This window comes from Brienomyrus brachyistius, chromosome 3, assembly GCF_023856365.1.
Source record: "Brienomyrus brachyistius isolate T26 chromosome 3, BBRACH_0.4, whole genome shotgun sequence".
Lineage (NCBI taxonomy): Eukaryota > Metazoa > Chordata > Actinopteri > Osteoglossiformes > Mormyridae > Brienomyrus > Brienomyrus brachyistius.
The window spans coordinates 9,181,016-9,205,693 of NC_064535.1; the positions used below are offsets into that span (position 1 = coordinate 9,181,016).

At 40.2% G+C, this 24,678-nt stretch overlaps 1 protein-coding gene across 2 annotated transcripts; it reads left to right on the forward strand.

Moving 5' to 3' along the window:
* Nucleotides 1-8,648: 8,648 nt before the first annotated feature.
* LOC125738900 (uncharacterized) lies at nucleotides 8,649-23,730 on the forward strand. 2 transcript variants are annotated; one of them, XM_049008413.1, is made up of 9 exons: nucleotides 8,649-9,222; nucleotides 11,894-11,945; nucleotides 13,949-14,034; nucleotides 14,907-16,038; nucleotides 16,926-17,098; nucleotides 18,560-18,728; nucleotides 19,612-19,675; nucleotides 20,076-20,175; nucleotides 22,233-23,730. In XM_049008413.1, the coding sequence occupies exons 1-9, from the start codon at nucleotides 9,049-9,051 to the stop codon at nucleotides 22,269-22,271; spliced, it is 1,989 nt and encodes a 662-aa protein (XP_048864370.1). In that variant the 5' UTR covers nucleotides 8,649-9,048; the 3' UTR covers nucleotides 22,272-23,730. The 2 variants fall into 2 exon arrangements, with proteins under 2 accessions (XP_048864370.1, XP_048864368.1); XM_049008411.1 differs by having other exon boundaries at nucleotides 22,323-23,730.
* The last annotated feature ends 948 nt before the right edge of the window (nucleotides 23,731-24,678 follow it).

A 24,678-nucleotide genomic window follows, 5' to 3' on the forward strand; every position in this document is an offset into this window, starting at 1 on the left:
GATTTAAACTGTAACGTTTAGATCATGGGCATAGCATCCTAAGAAGAACATAAATTTGTTCCAGTAGTTCTGCTTTTGATTAGTAATATATGTATGGCAGTAATACATTATGTCAACTGCTTCCTGGTTTAACCTGGAAGTAAATAATACACCTAACAGCACAGTAATGCTGCTCACGCTGGGTTTTGAAGTCTCACGACATTAAGATGGAGTTTAGCAAAATAGGACTGTAGTAAGAAGGTCTCGAGTAAAATGTACAGTTTCCGGTAAACAGCTGGAAGATCAGTGGATGTTATACTAAACCAGGAATAAACTGGGTCTTGTCTAAATGTCACACACCAATGTAGGGAGTATGCAGAGCTGTCAAAATACAGCAGAACTACTGCTTGTACATTTCTGCATGGTCAGTTTCTTGGCTCAATGATTTCGCTTATGATGTCACAAAATATTGAGGCGCTGTAATTCAAACCTGTAATTTAATGTTTGTTTTGGAACCTTCTTGCTACTTTGGTACTGTAATACTATATACAAGAAAGAGATTCAGTTTAATATGATGTATTGTGCTATCATCCCTGACAAGCATTGGTGATGTTCCGTGTTGAGTCTCAGACGCTTTACACCCAGCGCTTGAAGCCCAACCTTGTGTCTCGTGTCTCCTGGTATAAGCTTCAGGTTCCCACGCAAACCATGACCAGGTTAAGTGATTAGACCAGGCCTGGGCAATTATTTTCCTGGGGAGGGCAAAATCCAATCTTCACTATGCCTGCAGGGGGCATTTTTAATGATTATTTTTCATATCCCTTGAAAGCTACAATTGAAGATGTTTTTTATTGAAAGGCCTTTTTTTTAAAAAAAAAAAAATTGCACACCAATACAGAAATAGCAGTTATATTTATGATTACTGATGTCACTTAAATGTAGTAGTCCACCTGCTATTTATTGTTTTAATGTTCATTCAGGCTAGTAAAGATATCTTTTGTTCAAGACTGGGTTATTAGGGTCACGATAGGACACTAAGAGGGAGTGACAATCCATGAGCAAGCTGTTTTTTTTTAAATAAGGAGGCTTTATTTCAAAGGGAAGAAAGAAAGAAACCCAATGAACCCTTGTGGGATCAAATAAGAGACAGGAGAACAAATAAGAGAGACCAGAAGTACTACAGGAGGTGGGAAACACAACAGGTAAGGCACCCAATGAGATGGCACACTTACTGTATGACAGTTCAAATGACTGCTCTAGGGAGCAAAGCAAGGATAGGCACATATTTACACATACAATTATTAACAAGCCAGAGAAAGGTGTGCATGGTTAACACATGGAGCTGGGAACAAGTAGGTGATTACAGAATAGCCGGCAACCTCTGTTGGCCAAAAGGGGACATGACGGGCCGACAAGACATGTCCTGACAATAAGAAGATTTTGTATTATTAAAATTCACATGTAAGTTACTTAAGTACAGGTGGTTTGGTTGATAATACTGTTGCCTCTCATCTGCAGACTTTTTGAGCATAATATGCTTAAGAGTTTATTGAAATTGACGGAATGAATAACTGTAATCCATTCATCCATTCATCCTAGTCATTTACAGAGAAATGGGGAACATAAGGCAGAGGAACAGAGTATGCAAACATTATGAGTAATTTACAGAAACCAAATCACCTACAGTAAATGCATGTTGTTAATCTGCAGAAGTAAACCAAAGAACGTGAAGTAACAAGGAGAAAATTCATATTCCATACGCACAGATCAGAGGTGAATGTTGACCCCTTATGCTGGAAAGGTGGAAGTATGCGACATCTAGAGTTATTAATTCAAATAAATAAAATAAATCTTAAGCTATCTGCTTATCTAGTCAGAATCCCAGTGATCAGGAGATTTATAGCATGATTGCTAAGCTTCGGAAATGTCCCCGTTCTCCTTTTACGCTGAATTTCCACACTGTGGCACAGCTCAGTCATCATGCGCAGGATGCCCATTGGCTTAGCATATGCCAATGGCTTTTTTTAATCGCAGATAAGAAATCTAATCCATTTCAACTACACACTTGGGATATAAAAAGTGACATTGAGCTGGCACATTGCAGTCACGCAGTGCCTGGTTAACCATGTTTTGGGAACAAGAGAAGGAGATGAGAAGATTCTGCCTACAGCAAAAAAAAAGTGTCCAATCAACTCATTTATAATTGGTCAGCACAGTCTGGTACTACCACTCTGGCGATGCCTGTCCAGTCACAGAGCAATTAAAGTAAGCAGCATAAATCTGCCAAAACATTGTTTGTTTAGCAATGAAACTCCCTGGACAGACAAATATAGCTGTATGGAGCTTTTTAAAATGCTTTAATATAGAAGATGAATCAATTTTCTAAGTGGACAGAAATGCACCCACACTCAATACAGTGAAGTGCTTATCAGTAGTGTTATCAGCCCTGACCACATTATCAGTTATGCATTCTCATACAATGGATGCGTTCTTGGAAAAAGTACGAGTAGCATGTTTTCATGCTTAATAATAACATTAAATAATAAACCTCCTGCTGTACACATTGAAATATCTGATACTGGATCAATACGTTGTACAATACACACCATAAAACAGATGGTCTGGAAATAACGTACATAAGCCACTTCAATTACATAGTTATAAATTGAAATCGGTTGCAAATAAATTCGGGAAAGAGCTAAAAGGAATGTTCTATGTCCAGTTTTATTTCCCACTACTTTTTTTTCAGTAACATATTGAAAATCTCAGCTGAGGACTAACAAGCAGGTGACAGACACACAGGGATGTGTACTTGGGAGTTCTCTGTGTTCTCCGGCCAAAAGAAAAAGAGAAGGGAAAGGAAATCAGAGTAGTACGTCGTCACCTTAGATCCCAGATGCATCCCACCAAAATGTAATAAAAGGGAGCAAGAAACAGCAGGGAGAGTCTTCATTATGCATGCAGCGACAGAGCCGGTTTTTCAGACGTCTTCCTGTATGTTTCTCCCAAAGCCCACGGAAGACAGATGCACAGTAATGATGCAAACAATGACACCAATGTGTTTAAGCTTGACAGCCGTATGAAAAACACGCCTGATCTTTGCGTATCTCATACATTAATGCTCATTGTTGAAAATACTGGACTTACTCGCCTGATGGCTTTTATCGTTTTTGTCTGCGCCAAACAAACAGCATGCCGATATCAAAGGTTCTGATATATAAATACTTTTGGGCCTGATTCACAAGGACCAGCAAAGAATTCGTAGGATGCTGAAGTGAAACCGAGTAGGATTTTATGCATTCTCATTTGAATTTAGATGAGTGACTATGCCGAGCCTCAGCATTGAAAACAACAGTTATACGCAACAGCAATGCATGTTCGTGTCGGATAGGATGGTCTCAACACTCACTCATTTAATAATACCGGTAAACACATGCATACAGATTGATTTTCAAGACCAACTGAGAGAACTAAACCAGGACTGTATATATACCACTATGGTTTACTATGGTTCTTCCCCCCCCCTATGTACACAGACAATCAGAAAGAGCAGTTAAAAGATGGATGGATGGATGGATGGATGGATGGTCATGTATGTTTAAAAGATGCAGAAAATTTGTAAAATTCAACATAGTTTCCCCAGTTTTATAAATGCCTTACACAATATGGACAAAAGTATTGGGACACACCTCTGAATCATTGAGTTCAGGTGTTTCATTCAGACCCATTGCCACAAGTGTATCAAATCAAGCACCTAGCCATACAGTCAGGTTTACAAACATTTGTGGAAGAATGGGTCATTCTAAAGAGCTCAGTGACTTCAAGCGTGGTCCTGTCATAGGATGCCAGCTTTGCAATAATTTCTGAAATTTCTTCCCTGTTAGATATTCCACGGTCAACTGTAAGTGGTATTATTGCAAAGTGGAAGCATTTAGGAGCAACAGAAACTCAGCCACAAAGTGACAGACCATGTATAGTAACAGAGGGGGGTCACCGAGTGCTGAGGTGCATGGTGTGTAAAAGTCGCCAACACTCTGTTGACTCCATAACTGCAGGGATATAAACATCCTCTGGCATTAACCCCAGCACAGAACTGAGTGCCCAGAGCTTCATCCATGGCCAAGCAGCTGAATGCAAGCCTCACGTCACCAAGCACAATGGCAAGTGTCGGATGGAGTGGTGTAAAGTATGTCGCCGCTGGACTCTGGAGAAGAGGAAATGTGTGCTGTGGAGTGAGGAATCACGCTTCTCTGTCTGGCAGTCTGATGGAGGAGTCTGGGTTTGGCAGATGCCAGGAGAACGTTACCTGCCTATGATATATATCAATTGTAGGGTATAGGCACACTGATTTTTAAAAAAAAAATTCAACTTTGGAGCTCATTTTCTCAAAACTTTGTTTTTGTGGGATAGCCCACTTTACCTCTCAAGGGTACAATTGCCTTTTGCGATGAGCTAGAACAGAGTTTGTGAGTCAGGCCTTCATGTCTAACATCAGTGACTGACCTCACAAATGCTCTTCTGGATGGATGGCAAAAAATTCCACAGACACACCCCAAAATCTTGTGTAAAGCCTTCCCAAATGAGTGGTAGCTGTTGTAGCTGCGGGGGGGGGGGAGGCAACTCCATATTGATGCCAATGGATTTAGAATGGGGTGCCTTAAAAGTTCCTGTAAGTGTAATGAACAGGTGTTCCAATATTTTTGTCCATGTAGTGAATTTAACTAAAAATATTACATCATGGAAAAACAATCTTCTCGGCCTATTTTAGGCTGCTTGTGTGAGTTGATGGCGTGTGCTTCAGCCCCATTCTGGGTTGTTCTTTACTTTGCATCCGTAGCATCCAGGATAGACTCCGGACCCCCCCCCCCGTGACCCTGAATAGGACAAATGGCTCCAGAAAAGGGATGGATGGATTGATGCTTGTTTTGTGAATAACCTGCTCCTCGAAACAGCAAATCTTATCATTGCAACTGAATACATACAGCATGTAACCAAGGTCAAGTAGTTCACTTATTGCCTGAACAAGCCTTATGAGTGCTAAGATGCCTGATATGAGTGTTTTTGAATGTGGTGTGACTGTTGGTGCCAAACATGGTGTTCCCCAAATCTCAGAAACAGTCACTCTTCAGGGATTTTTACACATTACAGTTTATAGAGAACGGTACAATGAAAAACAAAAAATCCTGTCAATGCATTTCTGTGGCCAGAAACAACCTTGATAATGACAGAGGTCAGTGGAGAATGGCCAGACTTGTTAAATCTAACTGAAAGGCAGCAAGCACCAAACAGCTCAGCATTGCAGTGATGTTCTAAATGACTTCGGCGAATGCACTCGTTTAACCTTGAAATGGTTCTGGAGGCAAAAATGGATCCCAGTACTAGCTAGGGCTACATCATAAACTGGTCACTGGTTGAAGAGTTCAAATTTAAACCATTCCATACTTTTACCAGCTTAGTCACTGGACAAGCTTAGCCACTGGAACTGCAGTGGAACAAAATGTTCCTATTCTTAGGAAATGTTTATTTATTATCATCAATCTTTCATACCAGTTTGCCTTATTCAGGGTCGCAGAGGTCTGGTGCATATGGATGCAAGGGAGGGAACAGCCTGGGAGGGGGTGCCAACCCATCACAGGGCACACACCCCATTCGGCAGGTTTTGGACTGTGGGGGGGGGGGGTCTGCAGTACCCTGAAGAAACCCACAATGACACGGGGAGGAGATGCAAACTGCACACATACTGTACAAAGCCAGAACCTTGATCCCAGAGGTGTGAGGTAACAATGTGCCACTCATATTCATTTCTATTAAACTATAAATAACTATTTTCCTCTATCATTAAAGGGCCCTGCTCATTATTGTAATTAAACCTGAAGCTTATCCCAGGCAGGGAAGATCACAAGCCTGAAGTAAACAGAATTCTAGTCCATCACTATACACACACACACACACACACACACACACACACAGGTTTGTAATTATATCACTGTGGGGACTCTCCATTCATTTCTACGGGGAAAACTCTAATCCCAACATGACGACCTTAACCCTACCCAGCCCTAAGCTTAACCATATGTAACCAAACAAAATACAAGACTTTTTTACTTTTTTGATTGCATTCACAGATCTTTCTGGGGACCTGAAAAATGGTCCCCACCATGTGAATTTTTTTTTTATCAGATTCTGGGGGACATTTGGTCCCCACAATGTAATATAATCCTAATCCACACACACATACTTCCCTGTGGCCAATTTGGGATTCTTGTGCCTGTATATACTGTAGGGGGTTGAGGATTCAGATCCTATGACCAGCAGAGTGCTGAGATAACCTGGGCACGGCCCTGTTCTCTGATCTCAAACTTAATTCACTTGCATGTCTCCTAAATAATAAGTGAATAAAAAATAAGACGATTAGCCTAATTGTCCATCTTTAGACTGCAGGAGGAAACCAACAGAGAAAATGCAGACAAACACACACACTTAGAAAATTCAGGACTCAAACCCCCAGCCCTGGAAGAATGGGGGTGTCAATGTGGCTAATTGAGCTATATTCTTATGCGAGTGCTACTGTGAATAATAAATCATGTAAGTTACTTTGATTTGTGGTCCCTACATTGTGTAATCTTGTCTGCTATATTTCAGTCGAATTAGTTATAATTATTTTCCAATGCAAATTCTAGTTTATTGTTTTTGTTTGTTGTTGTCCTTGCTTGCATAATTGTGGAGTTATATTGTGCTCTTCCATCATTACCTTTTTAATTTTCTAGCTGCGTTTGACTCATAATGTCTGTATTTATGCTTTCATATCTTAGTTTGTCTTTATTTTCATGCAGAATATCCCCCGAAAAGGCAATTCAGGCCCCAATTTCCACAGGAAGTGTGCAGAGTGCTTTGGACAGTAAGAGGTAAACCGGGGACACATTCAGACTGTGTCACCATGGAGACGCTTCACATTGACACCGAGGGGTTTTGCAGATCTGAACAGGTTCATAACCACTGATCTACAACGATTTCCACTTCAGGTGAAGGGAATAGTTATGTGGAATATCAATGATTTTTGCATGCTGATTGCAGTTGTTAAAGTTGTTAATTTGGTTGTTTAAAATTATAATAGCATTTATATTAGTACAATATAATATATATTTGAAAAAATAGAAATATGTCTAATATGGAATTATGAAAATAAATTGGCAAATTTGGCCTCTAGATCATGAATTAAAAGGACTAAAGGGGAAAAATTACAATGGTGCCTTTGGAATTCCGAGGGATTCTAGGCCTTCGTGGGAATTTTACCATGTTTATTATATTATTTTTCATACATGTTTCACTGGTGGGTCGATGCCCCATCCTGGGTTACTCCCTACCTTCTACCTGTGGTTTCCAGGATAGGCTCCAGACCCCGTGACCCTACAGTACATGTCACAAAAGTGCAGAAGATGGATGGATGGATGGATGGATGGATGGATGGATACGTTTAATTCCTTCTACAGAGTTTTACCGAATTTTGCACTGGCATTAACGCCTATTCGGTTAGTCTGCTCTTCTACATACTTATTTACCTGTTCAAGAAGGTAACAGCAAAATTTAGGATCAAGGTCCTGTCACTTTTTGTTAAAGTTCATTTCCCTAAGTCTTACATTCCCTGTCATATGCTCTACATGCCCAATGTTGATAATCAATCAACATGTAATATGGATATTTATCTAATTTAAGTAATGAAAAGCAACCTACAGTAGTACTGGATGAATAACTGAAAGATGGATGGATGGATGGATGGATACAGTAGATGGATGGATGGATGGATGGATACAGTAGATGGATGGATGGATGGATGGATACAGTAGATGGATGGATGGATGGATGGATGGATACAGTAGATGGATGGATGGATGGATACAGTAGATGGATGGATGGATACAGTGGATGATGGATGTATGGATGGATGGATAATTTGAACTTGGTTGTTAATATGTGATCTTAAGAAATCCTATCCTGCTGTTGATTATAATAACTATTTTGTTGATTCAAGGAGGCTGCTGTGGTTTACACTAAAACTATGGTTATGCCTATTAAGGTCCTACTAGTTATTCTCTCCTTTGAAGATGTAAACAAGAATTGTTAATTTTTTCACAGACTTGACGAACTGGGAAACTCAGCACAGCTTCTGAGGTCTTGTTTTCAGCTCTTCACAGTAAATTACCACCAACTGTTGCTAAAATGACAAGCCATTGTCACCATTTAGTTTCACAGCCGTCAACAAAGTCATCATCAAGCGTAATTTACTTTTCTGAAGACGCCTTGTTCACAAACATTTTCTTTCAAAAAAATCCTTTAATAAAACTAATGGAAAATAGAGGATAATCATTTGGTATTTCTCATTAATGACTGACATACCATCCACTGGTTTTAAGAGCTGTTGGTAATTAACAACCAGAGCCTTGCAAATGATAATTTTCATACACAGTGGAATATAAAGGGCATTATTTAATGTTTAGCTACGTTTAAGGAGACACTGAAAGCTCAACACTTTTTTTTTCACTCTCTGTTACCTCCCACTTTTGTTAAATGAATATTTTTCAAGAAGTGAATGTTTTCCTAAGCCATGCACTCTTACTGTCTCTCCTGGCAACCGTAGGCGCACGACTAGAAGACCTCATTAATAACTTGTGTGAGGGCTCTTCATCGGCGGCTCTGAAATTTGAGAGTTGGCAGCCACTACCTGAGCCACAAAGGACAATAGGTTGCAAGTCAGCTGGTGCTCTGAGCAGAACATCAGCTTGGAAGAGGCTCAGGAGGGAGGATGACTATTGCTTGACATCACTCATGGAGGTTTTATCCGTGGTCTACGAGGAAAGACAGCTTGAGGGGTAGCTACAGCTGGGAAGGAGACAGGATCGCCTCTCAGGCTTGTGGGACGATGATTTAGCTTCTCTTGATATTCTTGTGCCTGTGTATACTGCAGATATTAACAGTCATGACCAGGTCCTGAATTGCACCGAGATCTTCTCGAAGCTCAGTGCCTAGAACTTCTCACTGGTCCCCAGTCAGAGTGGCACACTGCGCCGCAACATGCACCATCAAGAGCACACTGCAACAGCACGGATCTGGAGCCCAGCAGAGAGAGAGATGGTCAGTCTGTGCATGCTGGCCTCTGTTGAGAACAACTGGCTGCCAGTTGAGAGGACAGCGATTGTTTGTGATATTTCCAAGATATGTCCAAGTGCAGAAAACCTTTACCTTCCGGTAAGTCACATACTACTACTGTACTTCTCTGGGCAATCTCGGAGTAACGCGTACAAAAATCTATTAATTAAAAGAGAGTTTCTCCTGTTTTGAAGTAGCTTATTTGATTTTTTAAAAATCTTTTTAAGACAAAACATTATTTATTAACTACTGATGCTGTGACAATTGATTTTATTTATTAAATGTTATACATTTATTGGACATGCAAAACAAAAGCATTACATTCTTTTGTGTCTTTAACGCATAAGTGACTTAAACATTATTATTAATATTATTACTCTTTATTCAAGTATACTGTATTCCCACACTGGCATAAATCAGCCATTACTTTAGCTGTATTATTGAATAGCAATGTATATACTGCATAACAAGCAAATATAAGCAATCAATCATGTTATCAATAAATGTATACATGAATGACGGAATACCAAACCTTGAACAACTTTGGGTAATTTGATTTTTATTCGATCACTCAGATTTAAAATACTATTGCTAAATACATATCCATGCAAACTGGTTGAAATGTTCTCAGCATTATCATACATACATAGCAAAGAGTTCTGTCGTGAAATTGCATTCATCCAAAGGAAAGCAACATGATTTATCTCCCCCAAAGCAGTGCATCAGTTCCGTCGAGCATTTATGCTCACAGAATTGTACACAAACAAGCACTGATGCTCAAAGCAAAACTAAGAAAGTGCTTATGAAATCCTCTTCTGCATGTGAGAACCTTTCCTGCGAATCCAAATGCTGAAATTCCTTATGGATTACACTGCATGTCGCTGCATTTTTGTCATACTGTATCTGTTAAGGCAATTACTGCATGCTCCAGCATACTCTGTAGGTGGCATTTATTAACAGACTAGAGGTACAGATAAAATGATCCTAACTATTGCCACTTTTTAGTACATTTCCTGTATCTTTCTGTTTTTCCTTTTTAATGTGTTCCTTGGGATAATTAAAAGAATAATTAATCCAGTTTTTCAGTTCTTATTTGGCAGTTATCTTATTGCTAGATTAGATAATAATAATAATAGATACTTTATTGATCCCTGTGGAAAAATCATCTTTATGCCTCCCCCAACTTGCTCTTTGTAGGCAGAGTAAGCTGGCAGTCATCTGTTATGACACCTGGGGAACTGGGGCTTAAGGGTCTCGAACCAGCAACCTTACAGCCAATCACAGGCACACAGGCTTAGCCCCCTGAGCCACATGCTGCCACCTATATGCTGGGGAATATAAACTGGTAAATTGCTCATATTTTGCCTACTCTTTAGTCAACAGTGTAATACTGGCTACTTGAATGCATATGTTTTGAGTATTTGAGTAACTCTAAGGCTTGATAAGCTTCTAGACCCCGTCCCCCACCCTAGATTTCCAGTCTAACCAGTCCAGTCATACATAACCCATTTTCTATTAAGTTCATGCTAATGACTGCAACCCTACAAACCTTGTTCATATATTCATTTTTCCTTCTGCAGTGACTTTATGTGGCTGTAGCCTTAGTGGCAGAAAAGTCACGACTCCCACATCGCTGTGGTTCATATAGATTGAAAGAGACTGAAAAGCTCACTAACTAGACAAAGACAGACTTGATTTGCACCCAACTCCAGAAGGAAGTCCCTCTAGATCAGGAGTGGCCAGTCTTATCCGCAAAGGGCCGGTGTGTGTGCTAGTTTTTAGGACTAACCTTTAGGTCAGCTGTTCAAACCCAGGTTTGAGGACTCTTCAGCCAATCAGTCTTCTAATTAGTGACCAAATTAGGGAGTTGCAGTGAAAACCTGCATATATAACGGCCCTTTTTGGATAAGACTGGCCACTCCTGTTCTAGATGATGCTTTAAAGAACAAAGAGCTGACAGTTTTTGATGCATTGCAAGCATCAAAATTGCTGGCCTATTTGTGCACGTGTGTGTGTGTATGTGTATGTGTGTGTGTGTGTGTATGTGTGTGTATGTGTGTGTGTGTGTGTGTGTGTGTGTATGTGTGTGTGTATGTGTGTGTGTGTGTGTGTGTGTGTGTGTATGTGTGTGTGTGTGTGTGTGTGTGTGTGGCTTTATTCGTAACCATGAGGCTGGTCTCACAGTTGATGTATCTATTTTTTTCACCAAAGATGAAAGGAAAAAAATAGAAGAACAGAATATGAGTAACAATTACAAGCCTAAAGAGAAACATTCATTCTTTGTACGGAAACCATTACTGGTTTATAGGGATGAACATTTGAAGAGTAGAGTGTAGAGAATGGTTGTAAATAACATAAAGCCTTAATGAAAATGCTGACCTTGTAAAAAACACACATATATTTACTCTCCAAGATCTCTTTCTTAATTTCTGGAACATGTGTTAAAATGGATACATTTTACTGAATTCTCACGTATACATTGTTTTTATCTCATTTGAGTTTTAAAATAATGCAAAGTTATATCCCAGGAAATAGTTTTATCAGCGATACACACACACACACACACTCTGCCTCGGGTGTATTTACTCAGTTACTGTAAAATAAAGGATGAGGTGGGATCATGTAGGGAGGTCCCTGGAAAGTGGCAAGGAGAAGGAAACGCATGTTACCTTTAGTACGTCGCTTTACAATAAATCACACATTTTATCATTATGAAACTTATATTAAACTTAAGCGACTGAATCAGTTCCATGCTCTATATTTTTTTCAGGAACAAGGAAGCACCACCAATCATGTGCTAAGAAAGGAAGTGCAACAGCGTGGTAGGTCTGACTGTCTACTGCAATATTCTACTTACTAAAAACAATGACACGATAAAATCTATATTGGAATGATTAATCTCATTAACTGGGCTTGATGTTTAACCTTTGAAATATTTCACCACTCATCTGACAGGCTTTGGAAATTCACTGGTGAAGATGTCCATGAATAGATAATTGAAAGCCTTCATAGACATATGATAAACTATATCTTTAAATTTTATAACCTCCAATAATAATTTATGGAGGGGTACTTTATACTGTCTGCTGTAGTTAGGGGGACTGTTAGAAGTTTTGGGCCCCATGAAAGTCTATCACACTGCCCCACCCCCCAACCCAGACCAATCTGATTATGTTCAATTTTTTTTAGTTTTTTAGTTATTAACTAGTTTTTCTTGCTCTTATACTGACCCAAACCCCATAGAATGTTCCATCTAAGTCAGGCGCCGTTTACCAACTGAATCTCTGCATTCAGGAGCAACAATGAAGCAAAGAACAGGTCAAATTTGATAGACCATTGGACAGTGATGACACTGTTAGGGAAATTCAGAAACATCATTTGTTGTAGTGGGAATTTAAAAGAAAAACGGCACTTGACACAATTAAAATAAACAGGCACGAGCTTCTCTTTACCGATTGTAACATACATGTCATTCCTGGGAAGCCAAGACAAGTGCCATCAATCTGAATAGCCAAAACGTGAAGGTCATCTAAAAGAAAGTCACGTTTATTCCTGGCCGTACATCATAAGGCTCCAACCAATCAGAAGCTTTGCTATAGATATCACCTATATAAAAAAACGATTTTCCACACATGCATGCAAAATTGTAAATGTTCACAATGTTCACAATAAGACAATATTTAGTTTAGTTTGTTTTTGGTACTTGTCAAATCTAAAGTTCAATCTAAAGCAGAAAATGTCTATTTCATGTAGGCCTATCGGAGCAAACGCTTTAATTGGATAAAATGCTACTTTTATATTTAAGTTAACCTTTTATTTTATTTAGTTTGTCTAACACAATTTACAAATTAGCAGCAAATATGCAAGCATCATAAAGCAACGCATTTTTTTCACACGCCTTTTGATACGGAACCTCGGTATTTAAGAGTATCAAGGACTTTACGAGGAAACGGGCTGTAAGCTGGCCGCTCATCAGCATCTCTCAGCCATTGCACCATATGGTGATCGACACTGACAGCAGGGAAGCTGCCATTTAAAATGTTTTCTGCTGCTGCGGGCATTTTTTCCCAAGAAAAAATAATTAACAAACCCGTTAGTGAAACTCATTTAATTAAGACGTAACCTCATCAGCGTTATGCCGCCGGAAAACACTTTCAGGAATTAGCTAATATATTTTCATTCTTTTTAAAAATTAATTATTTTTAAACCACAATTATAGTACATCTTTTACATTGTCCCTTTCACCGAGTTTATTGGAATCCAATGTTTTAAATTTGCATTTACTTAGGGCGTTTCAATAACTTTGTTAAAGGCGCAAATAGAAAACAACCAGGTTACAATCCAGCAATAAACAGCATGGTATCAACTTTTAAAATGTGTCGCAAAGTTATCCTAAGCTCTTGCTTTAGTCTGTTCTATGTTTTCTTCATGAAATCCGATTTTAGATCGCTTTTGTGGCGTTTTCCAAACATAAAAATGCCTCTGTGGCAGCGCACAGAGATCGCGCAGAAACCAGCTGCTCAGATTACAAACCTACTTCTGTAGGAAAATGAGGAAGGGACACTTGATAGCCGCTAACTGGCAGGAGGGTCAGTGCGGATATCTTTCCCGACTTCTGCAGTCCTTTTGCCTTTTCCAGCCTTTATTTCGTCCTTGTTACTTTATATACTTTTTTTCTTGTTTGTCAGATCAAAAGAAAAACAAACGCAAAATGGGTTTTTATTATGTGTAGAATGGCAGCCAAATTGAACTTGATTATTATATGAATATATTTATATATATTCCTGTGCAAACTAAAACCGCAAAATCGATTTGTGTTATGCAGACCAAAAGGAAACAGGAGCGTGCGACAGCTTCGCGGGATTCCGCATTCGGAGGTTCCCCGCGCCAGTGTCATGCAGTATCAGAGAGGTAAAAATGTGGAGCATTTAGCACACATGCTGCAGGCTAATTTAATGAAATATTTAGTTTTGCTAATTCAACGGAATTTTATAGCTTGCTGCTATAATATTGGCTTGCGTCTGTTATTGTGTATAGTATTTCTTAAGGAATTTGTTATAAAAATTGAGGAAATCCCACTTACGGGATTATTGATATGGGCTGAGCAGTCCGTTGTTCTCCGGTAAATTTCATTAGAATCGTAGTTGTTTAATCGAAATCCTTGTCTGTGTGTAAAGAAAAGTTATGAAGAATGCATTGTGTTTCAAGGCCTCCTGCTACTTATTATATGTAATCTGTAGCTCTGGGTGGGTGTAATGGACAATAAGTGAGTAGCACGGTTGTCTTGTAGGTTCAAGTTTGAGATTTAAGTTCTATTCTCTGCTGTGTGTGTGTGTCTCTGTGTGTGTGTACTTCTGGCCTCCTCCATAACCCTGCCCAGGATGTGGTGGGAAGATGGATGTTGGTGTGACTTAAAATTCTTTTTATTTCTTATTTCACCCATATTCCTTACTGCAGCAATCAGATTTAATGTCCCTTACAAGTATATAGCAGCAGGAATATTAATTGGAATATTAATGCTTTACTGTTTTGTCCTAGGAAATATAGTTCTGGCCTCAAAAGCTATTAATCCAGGGGGTTCCAGAGTTTTCAACTCGCATTCTCACTCTGGGACCTTAAGTCTCATGGTTAATTTGTAATTTGTAGAATATAAATTATCGCAGGATATGCTAACAACTTTTGGGACATTTTCCAAACTACAGTTGCTTGATATGTGTGACAGAAGAACGTAGATTATAAAGGATCTTCATCGAGTTAGTGGTTTTATCTCTTCCCTTTTGCAGGAATCCAACAAGGACAACGTAGCTCCTCTGAAGAGTAGCCACCTGTCAAGCCAGATCAGTTTTTCCAAAGGATGGAAGGAGATGAAAATGGCATCAGCTGTTCACCCTGGCAGTATTCAGCAGGATTATTCTCACAGGGAAAGTAGTTTGGAACCAGCTCTGAGCTGCACAGTTCTCCAGACAGCAAACCCATCGCAGTCCACTGGTATGAGCCCAATTCCCTCGGATTTACCGCTGGTTGATGCCAAGGGCTCACCAAATGTGGGCTTCTCATCCATCACCTTCTCAGCACGCATGGTGCCCCACACCACAAACACATCACCCCTGGAGTGTTCGCCCGCAGAACCCAGATTCCCGACCTTAACTCATGGTGGCCATTTGGCCCAGGACAAGGACTCCGCTGCTACGGCCCAGGGATATTCCATGGTGGACTGCGACAGCAAGCCGTTGTTGGGTAAAAGAAAGCCTGTCAGCGTAAAAATGACAGATCACAGGCAAAGCTGTTTCTTGGGCCAGGACGTCTGTGAAACAAGAGCTCCTGAGATCAGACAAAGTAGCACCGACGGAGAGAACAAGGAGAATGCCTTTTCTGACTTCTGGCAACAGGATAGCTCTGATTTCTATGAGTCCTCAGCGCAGTGTAGCCACTGCACTTGCAGTCGACTGGAGGTGTCGGTCAGTGCTGTGAACTCGGTCTTGTACCTGAACAGGGCACTGACTGTTTTGCTGGGGAAAGGCACCATGGAGCCCAGCAAGGCTGATGCTTATAGATCTACCCTGTCGCTGCGCCTTCAGAGTACAGCCCTTCACAGACAAGCCCTGAACCCTCCAGGGAGGGGAAATGAATTGGAAAGACCCAGGAGGCCGTCAGGCTACCCTGGTGTGCGTGGGAGTCTGGAATTCAAACTGTGCTCCACGTCTCCAGCATCGACCCAGCCAAGCTCAAGACTTAAAGACTCCGCTAACAACATGACCTCGGATTTAAACATGTGCTGCTTGACATCTGAAGTGTCACTGTCGGAGTCAAGGCACTTGTCCGCTGAGGTTTTGAGTCAAGATCGAGCTGGAAACAAGAAGACATGTCAGTGCCGAAACAGTGGAGGGGGCACAGGGGACGCTAGCGATGCCCAAGGTGTGTGGGTTATACTGCTTTGGAGAGCACTTCATGTGTAAGACCTACGGTGATGCTTCCTTATCGATTCTCCTGGCATCATATCATATTAATACTCATGTTCAGCCCTCTGAACGCTGCATTGCGCCTTTTATGAATTTCATATGAATAACCTGTGTACCATTTGTGCCATTTTCTTCCCAAGAAATAAACAGCACACAGCATCAAGTAATAGTTAAGTTGGTGTACTGTATATCGTCCCCTGCAGATTTTTTGCACCGGCTGGGGGTTAAGGGCCTCGCCTAGGAGTGAAAATGCTTTGCTGAGTTCAGGATTTGAACTGATGACCTTCTGATTGCTGCCCCAGCAGCCAATCCTGCTGAGCTACACACAACCCCCACAGTAACTGCTAATGATCTTGTTCTTACATATATAGTCAGGTCGCAGTGGATTTGGGATGCACACTAGTGTCGAGGGCTCAAAGTAGGACAAGTAAGGAGGTCACCCTTTACGGGCCTGTCTGGGCCCAGGGACTTGATGATCTTTAGATGCAAGAGGTCAGAATATAGCTCTGGCCGCAGCACCTACAGTAGATTTACAGTCTTTTTCTACTAATTTAATGTAACTTAATCAAAGCCTCCCGATTCTCTGCGATGGAATCAGCAGGGAGCCCTAGGGGTGGGCAGGCGGCCCAGCTGACAGCATGAGGGAGGTAAAGTGCTTCCTTTAGTCACCTTCAGAGAACACAGAAGGGTCGGCACAGAATTACCTCTGTGGCAGATGGCGGCTTTCTGACGATCGCGCCATTAAAGGCTCACTGTGCATTCGGCCCTTCAAATTGGCCCTTTTAACATTTGCGTCTGAATATTTTTTTTTGTTTTGTTTTGTGTTTTCTTTTTTTTTTGCAGTTGTGAATGCTGGGAATTCTGGGAGAACATCGCAAGGTCAGAGAAGAGTCGTGAAAGGTTCATACACTGCGTGGAGCGTGGACCACATTTCAGAAACTCCCGGGTCCCTGGCTGTCAAGTCCAGCTGGAAATTAGTGCCACAGAAGACTGCGATGAGCGGTCTTACTCTCAGGGTAGGCTTAAATTAAATCTAGATATATTCATGGCTTTATATTAAAATTGATGTACAATTTCTGAATATCAAGCTTCAAAATATACACAGTAAGAACCATGTTAGGTCATATTTCAGATAGGTAGCATATTATTCGCATTAGCTGATGTCATGTAAATGGTGCACTGCTTTTTGTTACCACTAGGGGGTGGGCATGGATCTCAATGGTCTAGAGATCGAGAGTCAGAGAGAGAGAGAGACTAAGTTTGTTTTTATTGAATTGCTTGACCTTTCCTTCCTTTCATGTGTAGATATTGTGCACATTTTGCCTGCTCTGTTTCCTCTAACTCCCAGTAAATGGGATATCAGTTTGACGTCTGTGCCAAGAGTCCTACTCTCCTATCATCATTTCTTCTCTTCAGGCCTGATGCATCATCATTCTTGTGTCGTTGTCCCTGTAGCCAGCTCGCCTTTCTATCTCCTTTTGTGTAATGGTGGCTTCAAACAGCCCTATGTAATCACGGCAAGGGAAAATATTTCGAACGAGCCTTTTCCTCGCGTAGGTATCAGCGAGAGTGTGAAGACGCCGACCGTACTGTTCCTTAAACATTTTAATTGTTAACTTAAGTATAGCTATGCTAAATTTATTTTGTTGGCTTTCTTGGGATCTTATGATTGTTATGCGTTGTAGCATTATTGTTATGAATTAAGAGGTTGCTTGTTGGCACGGTAGCACCCTTGCCTAACCCCTCTAGTATCGAGGGCTTGAGTTGCATCTATGCTCAGTGTATGTGCCTGTTTTTTTTAGTTTCCCAGTTTTGTCCTGCAGTCCAAACGCAAGCAGCTAGGCTAACTGTAACATCTAAACTGCATGCAGTGTATGATTGCAGTTGTATGCATGTACTGTATGTGCCGTATGAGGCACCGTACTCAGCTTTGTGCCCCGTGCCGCTTCAAAAAGGCTCCGGGCACCATTGGACCAGGATAAAGAGCTAAACGATGGATAGTCTGAATTGCTCCTTATCTGACTCAACGGTCAGTGCACACTGGGTACAGTATTGTCCCCAGGCAACTGTACCAGCATCTTAATGGAACCTGTTGTGTAGAAAATCATTTGATTTCACAAGTCATAATGCTCTTGGACAAAAGCTAGTTTCTGGGAGATTAACCTGAGTTGTAGCCTGAATGAGCATCCAGATGTTTTGGATTGTCAGCCCCAGTTCCAGTATGGAATATGCCATTTTTCCAGCTTGGGAAAGATTCTTAAGTACAGTTCTCTCTATACTGCTGAAAAAATGGCCGGTTAAGTATAACATTCTAATAATTGTTGGACTCATCATACTGGATAATGTTTTTCGTTCAACAAGTAGCTTTCTTGCTGTATAGCTCTCGCAAGTCTTTCCTCCCTACTGAGCTATGAATGTCTCCAGCCCTGAGGAAAGACCAGCAGATGAGTAGGTTATGAGGACTGGTTATGTTATAGGAGGCCCTGCAGCTGTTTCGCCCAGACTTCATCACTCATTCCCAGGACAGACTGCTAGCGCTGGAGCGACGTGCCCTGGAGCGCAGGTCTGCTGTGTCCCCAGGCCAGGAAATGGGGGGGCCACAGGGACACCGAAGGAGAAAATACACCAAGCCCCACCCTCTGAGCGGTACTGCCCTTTAATGGATTGTACATATCTGAAGTGACAGATTATATATACTGGTATTTCTTACACACATAAAGCCATTTTATTAATTAGTCCTACACTAGTATTATTTATGCTACGGAATAACGAAGCTTTATACATTTTGTTGTTTTTTTCCCCGATATTCATTTAAAGAGCCATTTTATATGTTGATATTGCTGTGCTTTGAATCGTCTTTTTAATAAGTCTGTCAGTGTGATTTTCAGCATTTTCTGATTCCATTGGATTTAGTTTCCTCTGCTGGTGAAATATGAGTATTGCAGTTCTCTGAATAAGCCAGGTAGTCTGGGTAACAGACTAATAGACATATTTTCCTTCAGTTATGATTTTGAGAGTGATTTAATGAGGCTGAACAAGTCACTGATTAATGTTCAACTTCAAAGCCTTCACTCTCGGTTATAACATGCTCATTTCTGTAATCACTAAATAATGTTCACAACTGCTATCTTAGAGCAGTGTGTCCCAACCCAGTCCTCGGGGACCCACAGACAGTCCACATTTTTGCTCCCTCCCAGCTCCAGAGCAAAAATGTGGACTGTTTGAGGGTGACCGAGAGCCGGATTGGGAAACCCTGTCTTACAGCAGTGTTTCTGAAACTGGTAATGTTTTTACTCCCTCAACTCCGAAGTAATTGGGGGGAGCAAAAACATGAACTGCTGTGGGTCCCCGAGGACCGGATAAGGAAACACTGTCTTAGAGGATCATTTGGTTAAACGTGGTGCTTTTTTAAACTGATGTGTTGATTACGGCCAGTTCAAACATTTCAGGGTATAAAATTACACAGTGAGAAGAAATGTTCTGACCACATCTTTGTTTACCTCCATCGTGGCTCTGTTTGTACTTCTAGATAACCTTTTCAAACCCAAGGAAAGAATCATCTCAGGAAAGGAGATGCAGAGCCGATCCAAGCGGTCAGTCCTCAGCCCGGTTCCATGCTCTTTTCTCTGTGTACTTTTACACGCATGTAGATGTTACATACTTACTGTACATGCTTCTCATGTTATTCTACTCTGTGTGCATACTTTTGACTTGGAAGGTTCTGTGGAATGACTCACAGATCAGTGTAATTTTAAATTCTTAATTGACTTACTTGAGAACAAACAAGCTCTATTAGTGGTAGTTAATGGACTTGCTTTGTGACACTATTGGCTAGTTATTGATGCGTGATGAGCGTTCGTCTCAACGAAGGGACGTTCATTGATTTGAGATTTCCTGCCTTGAATGAGCAGCAACGATAAACAGCACCTGACGCTGCCCCTCCCTCGCTGTGGTGTCCGAACTCCTCCCTCTCTTGATTGAATATCTTGTCAGGATATACAACAAGCTGCCCGAAGTAATGAAGAAGAAGGAGGAAGAGAAAAAGAAAATAATGTCCCAGACCAATAGACTTCGGGTCGAGCTCTTTAAGAAGGTAAAGCGTTTAGACCTCACTCTGTCCTGGTTTGGGCTCTGTAAAGGAGGACCTTCTAAAACCACCCAACCTTGATTTTTCCATCTGTAAAAAGTTCATTAAAGAGCTGTGAGGAAAGATTGGAACTGCAAAGAAAGATGTGAAGTTTTGTCTCCGGGGGGTGCTGAAAACATTCTGCTGTGGAATCAAGAATTCTTTATAATCACTCTAAGTGACCAGACAATTTAAAATAAAATTTTAATGGTCGCGTTCACACAGCACAGCCGTTCCATTATGCTCTCATGTTGTACAAAAATAATTTACTTTAGTATTATGTTCCACTAGTGGTGTCATACCTATAAAACAGTACGTGTGACAGCAGTGATAGCGGTCTAACAGCTATTGCTGTTTAAAATTTAAAATGATATCATCACTGCAGACATTCTAAAACCCTTTTAAAGAAATGGTGTGCAGTACTTTTTATGCTAGCATGCATTATGGTTATGAGTGTATGTCTGTGCATTTCTGTAGTTTTAATAGTTTGATTTCAGACGGTAAAATGATTGGTACGAAAGGGCACTCAAACGAAAGACAGGCTTTCAGTTTCAGAGGTGGAACTTTTCTGTGTGGGATCCACACTTCACGCAGAGAAGGGACCCTGTCATTTCTTGCCTGTTGTCAGACAGGAGTAATTCTCTTGCCAGTTCACTGATTCCAAAGCTGGCTGGCCAAAAGTTTCCGGGGAACCTTAAAATCGCCAATTTTCACTAACATCCCTTGAAACTTGGACTTTTGGAAATTTGCAGATTTATCATTTTGAGAGTGAGAAATTATGGCAGCAGGTTCCATATGAAGTACAAATGGACTTTTGTATTCACTCTCTTGCCAGCAGAGGTCACCATTTCACTTCTGATCACACCTTTAATGCTTCGTGCCCTTATTAAAAAGGACAAATTATTATATGTAAATGAATTTTGTTGTAGCTGTTTTTTAAAAATGTTAATAATGTGCTATTTTAACATACAATTCCTAAAATACACTCCTGCTGGTTGTTACCTTTATTTATTGGCGAACCAGTTGATCATGATCAACAAACCATTCAAGACAATCACACAGTCACTGTAACACAGAGCAAATTCACCGACACCGCCCCCCCCCCCCCCCCCCCAGTCAGAAAAATATACCTTTGCGACTTTCTTGCTCACCAGATAATTTACATTCCTAAAGTAGCTCTCACTGTAAAAAAATGGATGGGGACCAGTTTTCAGTGTATTGTAACTGCATCATGCAGTTGAAAGTTTTACTGACAATTGTGTCCCCCCCCCCCCCCCCAAGGTACCTGTATAACTGTATAAAGGGGGTTGAAGCTACCTAAAGAAGTCCAGTGAAACAGAAATGCACTGCCAGGCTGTTTCGTACCATTCGCTTTTCCTCACAGCTATACGCAACAATCCATGGGTCTGATCGCATGATCCAAGGCTAAGATGTAATGAAATGGCCCTAGAAGCTAAGGGCACCCCAGGCTGTTCTGTGTGCACTCAAGTTATTTCTTCATTTTATTTTATTCTTTGCTTTTTTTGGATGACATGGATGTTTCACTCTGGTCTCTTTCAACAGAGGGCCTTGGGTTATCAAGCGCCTGAGTCACTCCTATAAGCAAAGGTTGCTTGGAGTCAGAGTCTGACTTTCAGATTGCTGAAACATTTCCTCATAGGCTATGTGCACAGTCTGCTAGACTGACAGACTGGCAACGGCAGTATCAGATCTCCCCCCTGATAAAAACGAGCCAGTATTAAACAGCTTCTTTGTTCAGATCTTGCATGACTGGATGAGTGGAAGTTTAGCTAAAAAAAGGTCATTTCTTACAAGTTGGCATGGATGGATCGCGATCCTACTGCGCAAATCAGCATGGAGCCTCCTCAGTCTTTTTTGGCATAGAAAACACTGATAGTCATACCATAAAATAGCTTTAGATAAAAAGGTCATGTTTTGAGATTATTAAAATGCAAAAAATGTAGGTGTTCTTGTACAGTATGTATGTATGTATTATACTACATATAGTACACTTTCTTTTACAGAAACTTCTAGAACAGGTTCTTCAGAGAACTCATGACTGAAGAAGACTTAGAAGAGAAGATAATTCTTCTTTTCTGCTTCCATGCACCCAGCTACTGAGATGGACCTTCAGCCAAGGACCTTGCCTTCAAAACATGGGATAAGACCCAGGTAGAGGGTGCAGCACGTCATGAATGAAAGTGCCCGATCCTGGCACATGTACAGTTGTTTTCTCCAGACACATGCAAGTTGTGTTTATTTGATGGGACATGTGAAATCGTCTGGTCCGCTCATGTCCCTTTGCTTGTCGGAGATAAATTCACCTCATCTTGCTGCATCGACATCATTCGACAAAAACCTTTCATTTTAGACCTAGTTGGTCTAAAACTTAACAAACACAGGGCGCTGATGCCGTAAGTTAAAATAGATGTACAACATGTTTGGTTCTTTTGGTACATTCTTCCTGTATGTACAGTACTGCAGTTCCCTTTCTGCAGTTAACTGGCACCTGAAGTGTTTGAAATAATTGGTAACGCTCTTCAGTAACTGCACCTTCAAAAGCATTAATCATGCATTCATACAACACAGTGCACCTTCATAATGCATTCATAATTCATTAATAGAATGCATTAGCATGCCTTAACAACTTTCAAATAGATTAATAACAAACATTATGTAATAATATGATTGTAATGTTTGTTATTATAATATATTTGTTATTAATGTGTATTACACCTGTTAAGGTATGTTAGGATGTTAAGGAATACTTACATGTTGCTTATGAATGCTCTATGACTGCATTATGAAGGTGCAGTTAATGTAAAGCGTTACCAAATAATTCGGCTTAATAAATAATAATTTGGAGTAATTTGTCCTTTCTGCTTAATCCTCTCTCCAGCCTATTAGATGAATACGGTGAGAAATGGATGTAACTGAATTGTAGAAGAGCTGTACACGACTTTATGTCAGGATTGTAATGAAAATAAGTGCATCACTTCATGTATTATGGCTGTGCATTAAACCTGAAAATGAAACGTGTCACCTTTTCGCTCTTACCCGTCTGACAGACACGGGTAACGCGTTTAGCAGCAATTGACCATTGTGACGACGCTGAATGCATTACAAGCTCTTGCTCGGTCCTCAGAAAAGCACGATAAATTTAAATTACTGTGGGTGTATTTGGATCAGACGAACTCATCTGATCTGAATGTGTCATCTGCTACTTAAATGTCAATATTAATGCAAATGTACATAAGTTTGTTTACTTACAGTGTTATGTAAAAAAATTAATGAGTGCTAATACACAGGCCACCATGTTACGCAACTAAGTAATACATCGGCTAGTAACTTTATACATCATCATGAATATTGCAGGTAATTTAATCAAAGGTGTGAAGGGTCTTTCTTAACTTCATATACTTCTAACGATGTATATAGTCTGTAAAACAGTCCAACCTTCAAATTTTCTTTGTGTATATAAATTTATACAATTTCACTTCAATTTTCAGTATGTGTGCACATATACCATTAAAGAAGTTTTGTGTCAAATATTGTGGCTGCCTTATGCTCTTCTCTTCTCTGGTAATTAGAAGTCCTCCGAGCACTGATGTAACCATAAGAATAAATATTTAAACAGCGTACTGATAATGACAATATGCTTCTGTAGCCTTTTCTGTAAAATAAACACTTCTGCAGAAATCCTCATATAATCAGCTTTACTTTATTTTTATACTTTATTTTTCAAATTAATATTCATACTCAAGTCAGAATATTATTTCCATGCTAATGGACCTCTAGAGATATATTCTTGACAATAAAAGACGAGAAGGCATCGGGCAAAATGTGAAACATTTAATTATGTTAAGTTGTGGAACTACAAATTAGACTAAACAAACGCCATACGCTTAATTAGGGCATGAGTGTAAAATCAAATCCTGTGTGTTTTATTCTGAAAGCAATTAAAACATCCAGACTAACAGTCCATTAAACAACATTCTGCCCAAGTGCTGTAGCTTAGGCTGTAAGTGTATCTTGGATGGCGCTAATATTAGCAAAGGTTTACATGCAATAAGCATAATTTCAATGCATTTTACTTGATTTCGCCCAGGTGAAAAATAACCTCTGCAAATGCAAGATATTAGGAAAGAATTCGCCGAGACCTGAATGCTTTGAACCAGCTATGATACTTCCTTAGGTGTCGTTGTTAAATTACATATTTTTCAAATATAAAACTAAAATTGAAACAATGAGGAAAGTGATTTCATCAACCTTTAAAATATAGGAATGAGTACGACCAAGACATACGCAACTAGGACCAAGAATGGTGAAGATCTCTTTCCTTGGCCACAAGGGGCCAAGAATTGACAGAACAGAAATATAAATGAAAATAAAACAGTTTCCAGTAGAAGACAAGAAGACATTCTGACATAATTGGAATCTTTCCTGTCACTAGAATACAGCTTCAGTTTA

What these genes read in the sequence shown, in the direction of transcription:
- LOC125738900 (XM_049008411.1), top strand. Translation starts at nt 9,049, where the DNA reads ATGCACCATCAAGAGCACACTGCAACAGCACGGATCTGGAGCCCAGCA. An exon ending in AAAGGAAGTGCAACAGCGTG is followed by an intron (nt 11,946 to 13,948) that starts GTAGGTCTGACT and finishes TGTGTTATGCAG; the next exon opens with ACCAAAAGGAAACAGGAGCG. An exon ending in GGACGCTAGCGATGCCCAAG is followed by an intron (nt 16,039 to 16,925) that starts GTGTGTGGGTTA and finishes TTTTTTTTGCAG; the next exon opens with TTGTGAATGCTGGGAATTCT.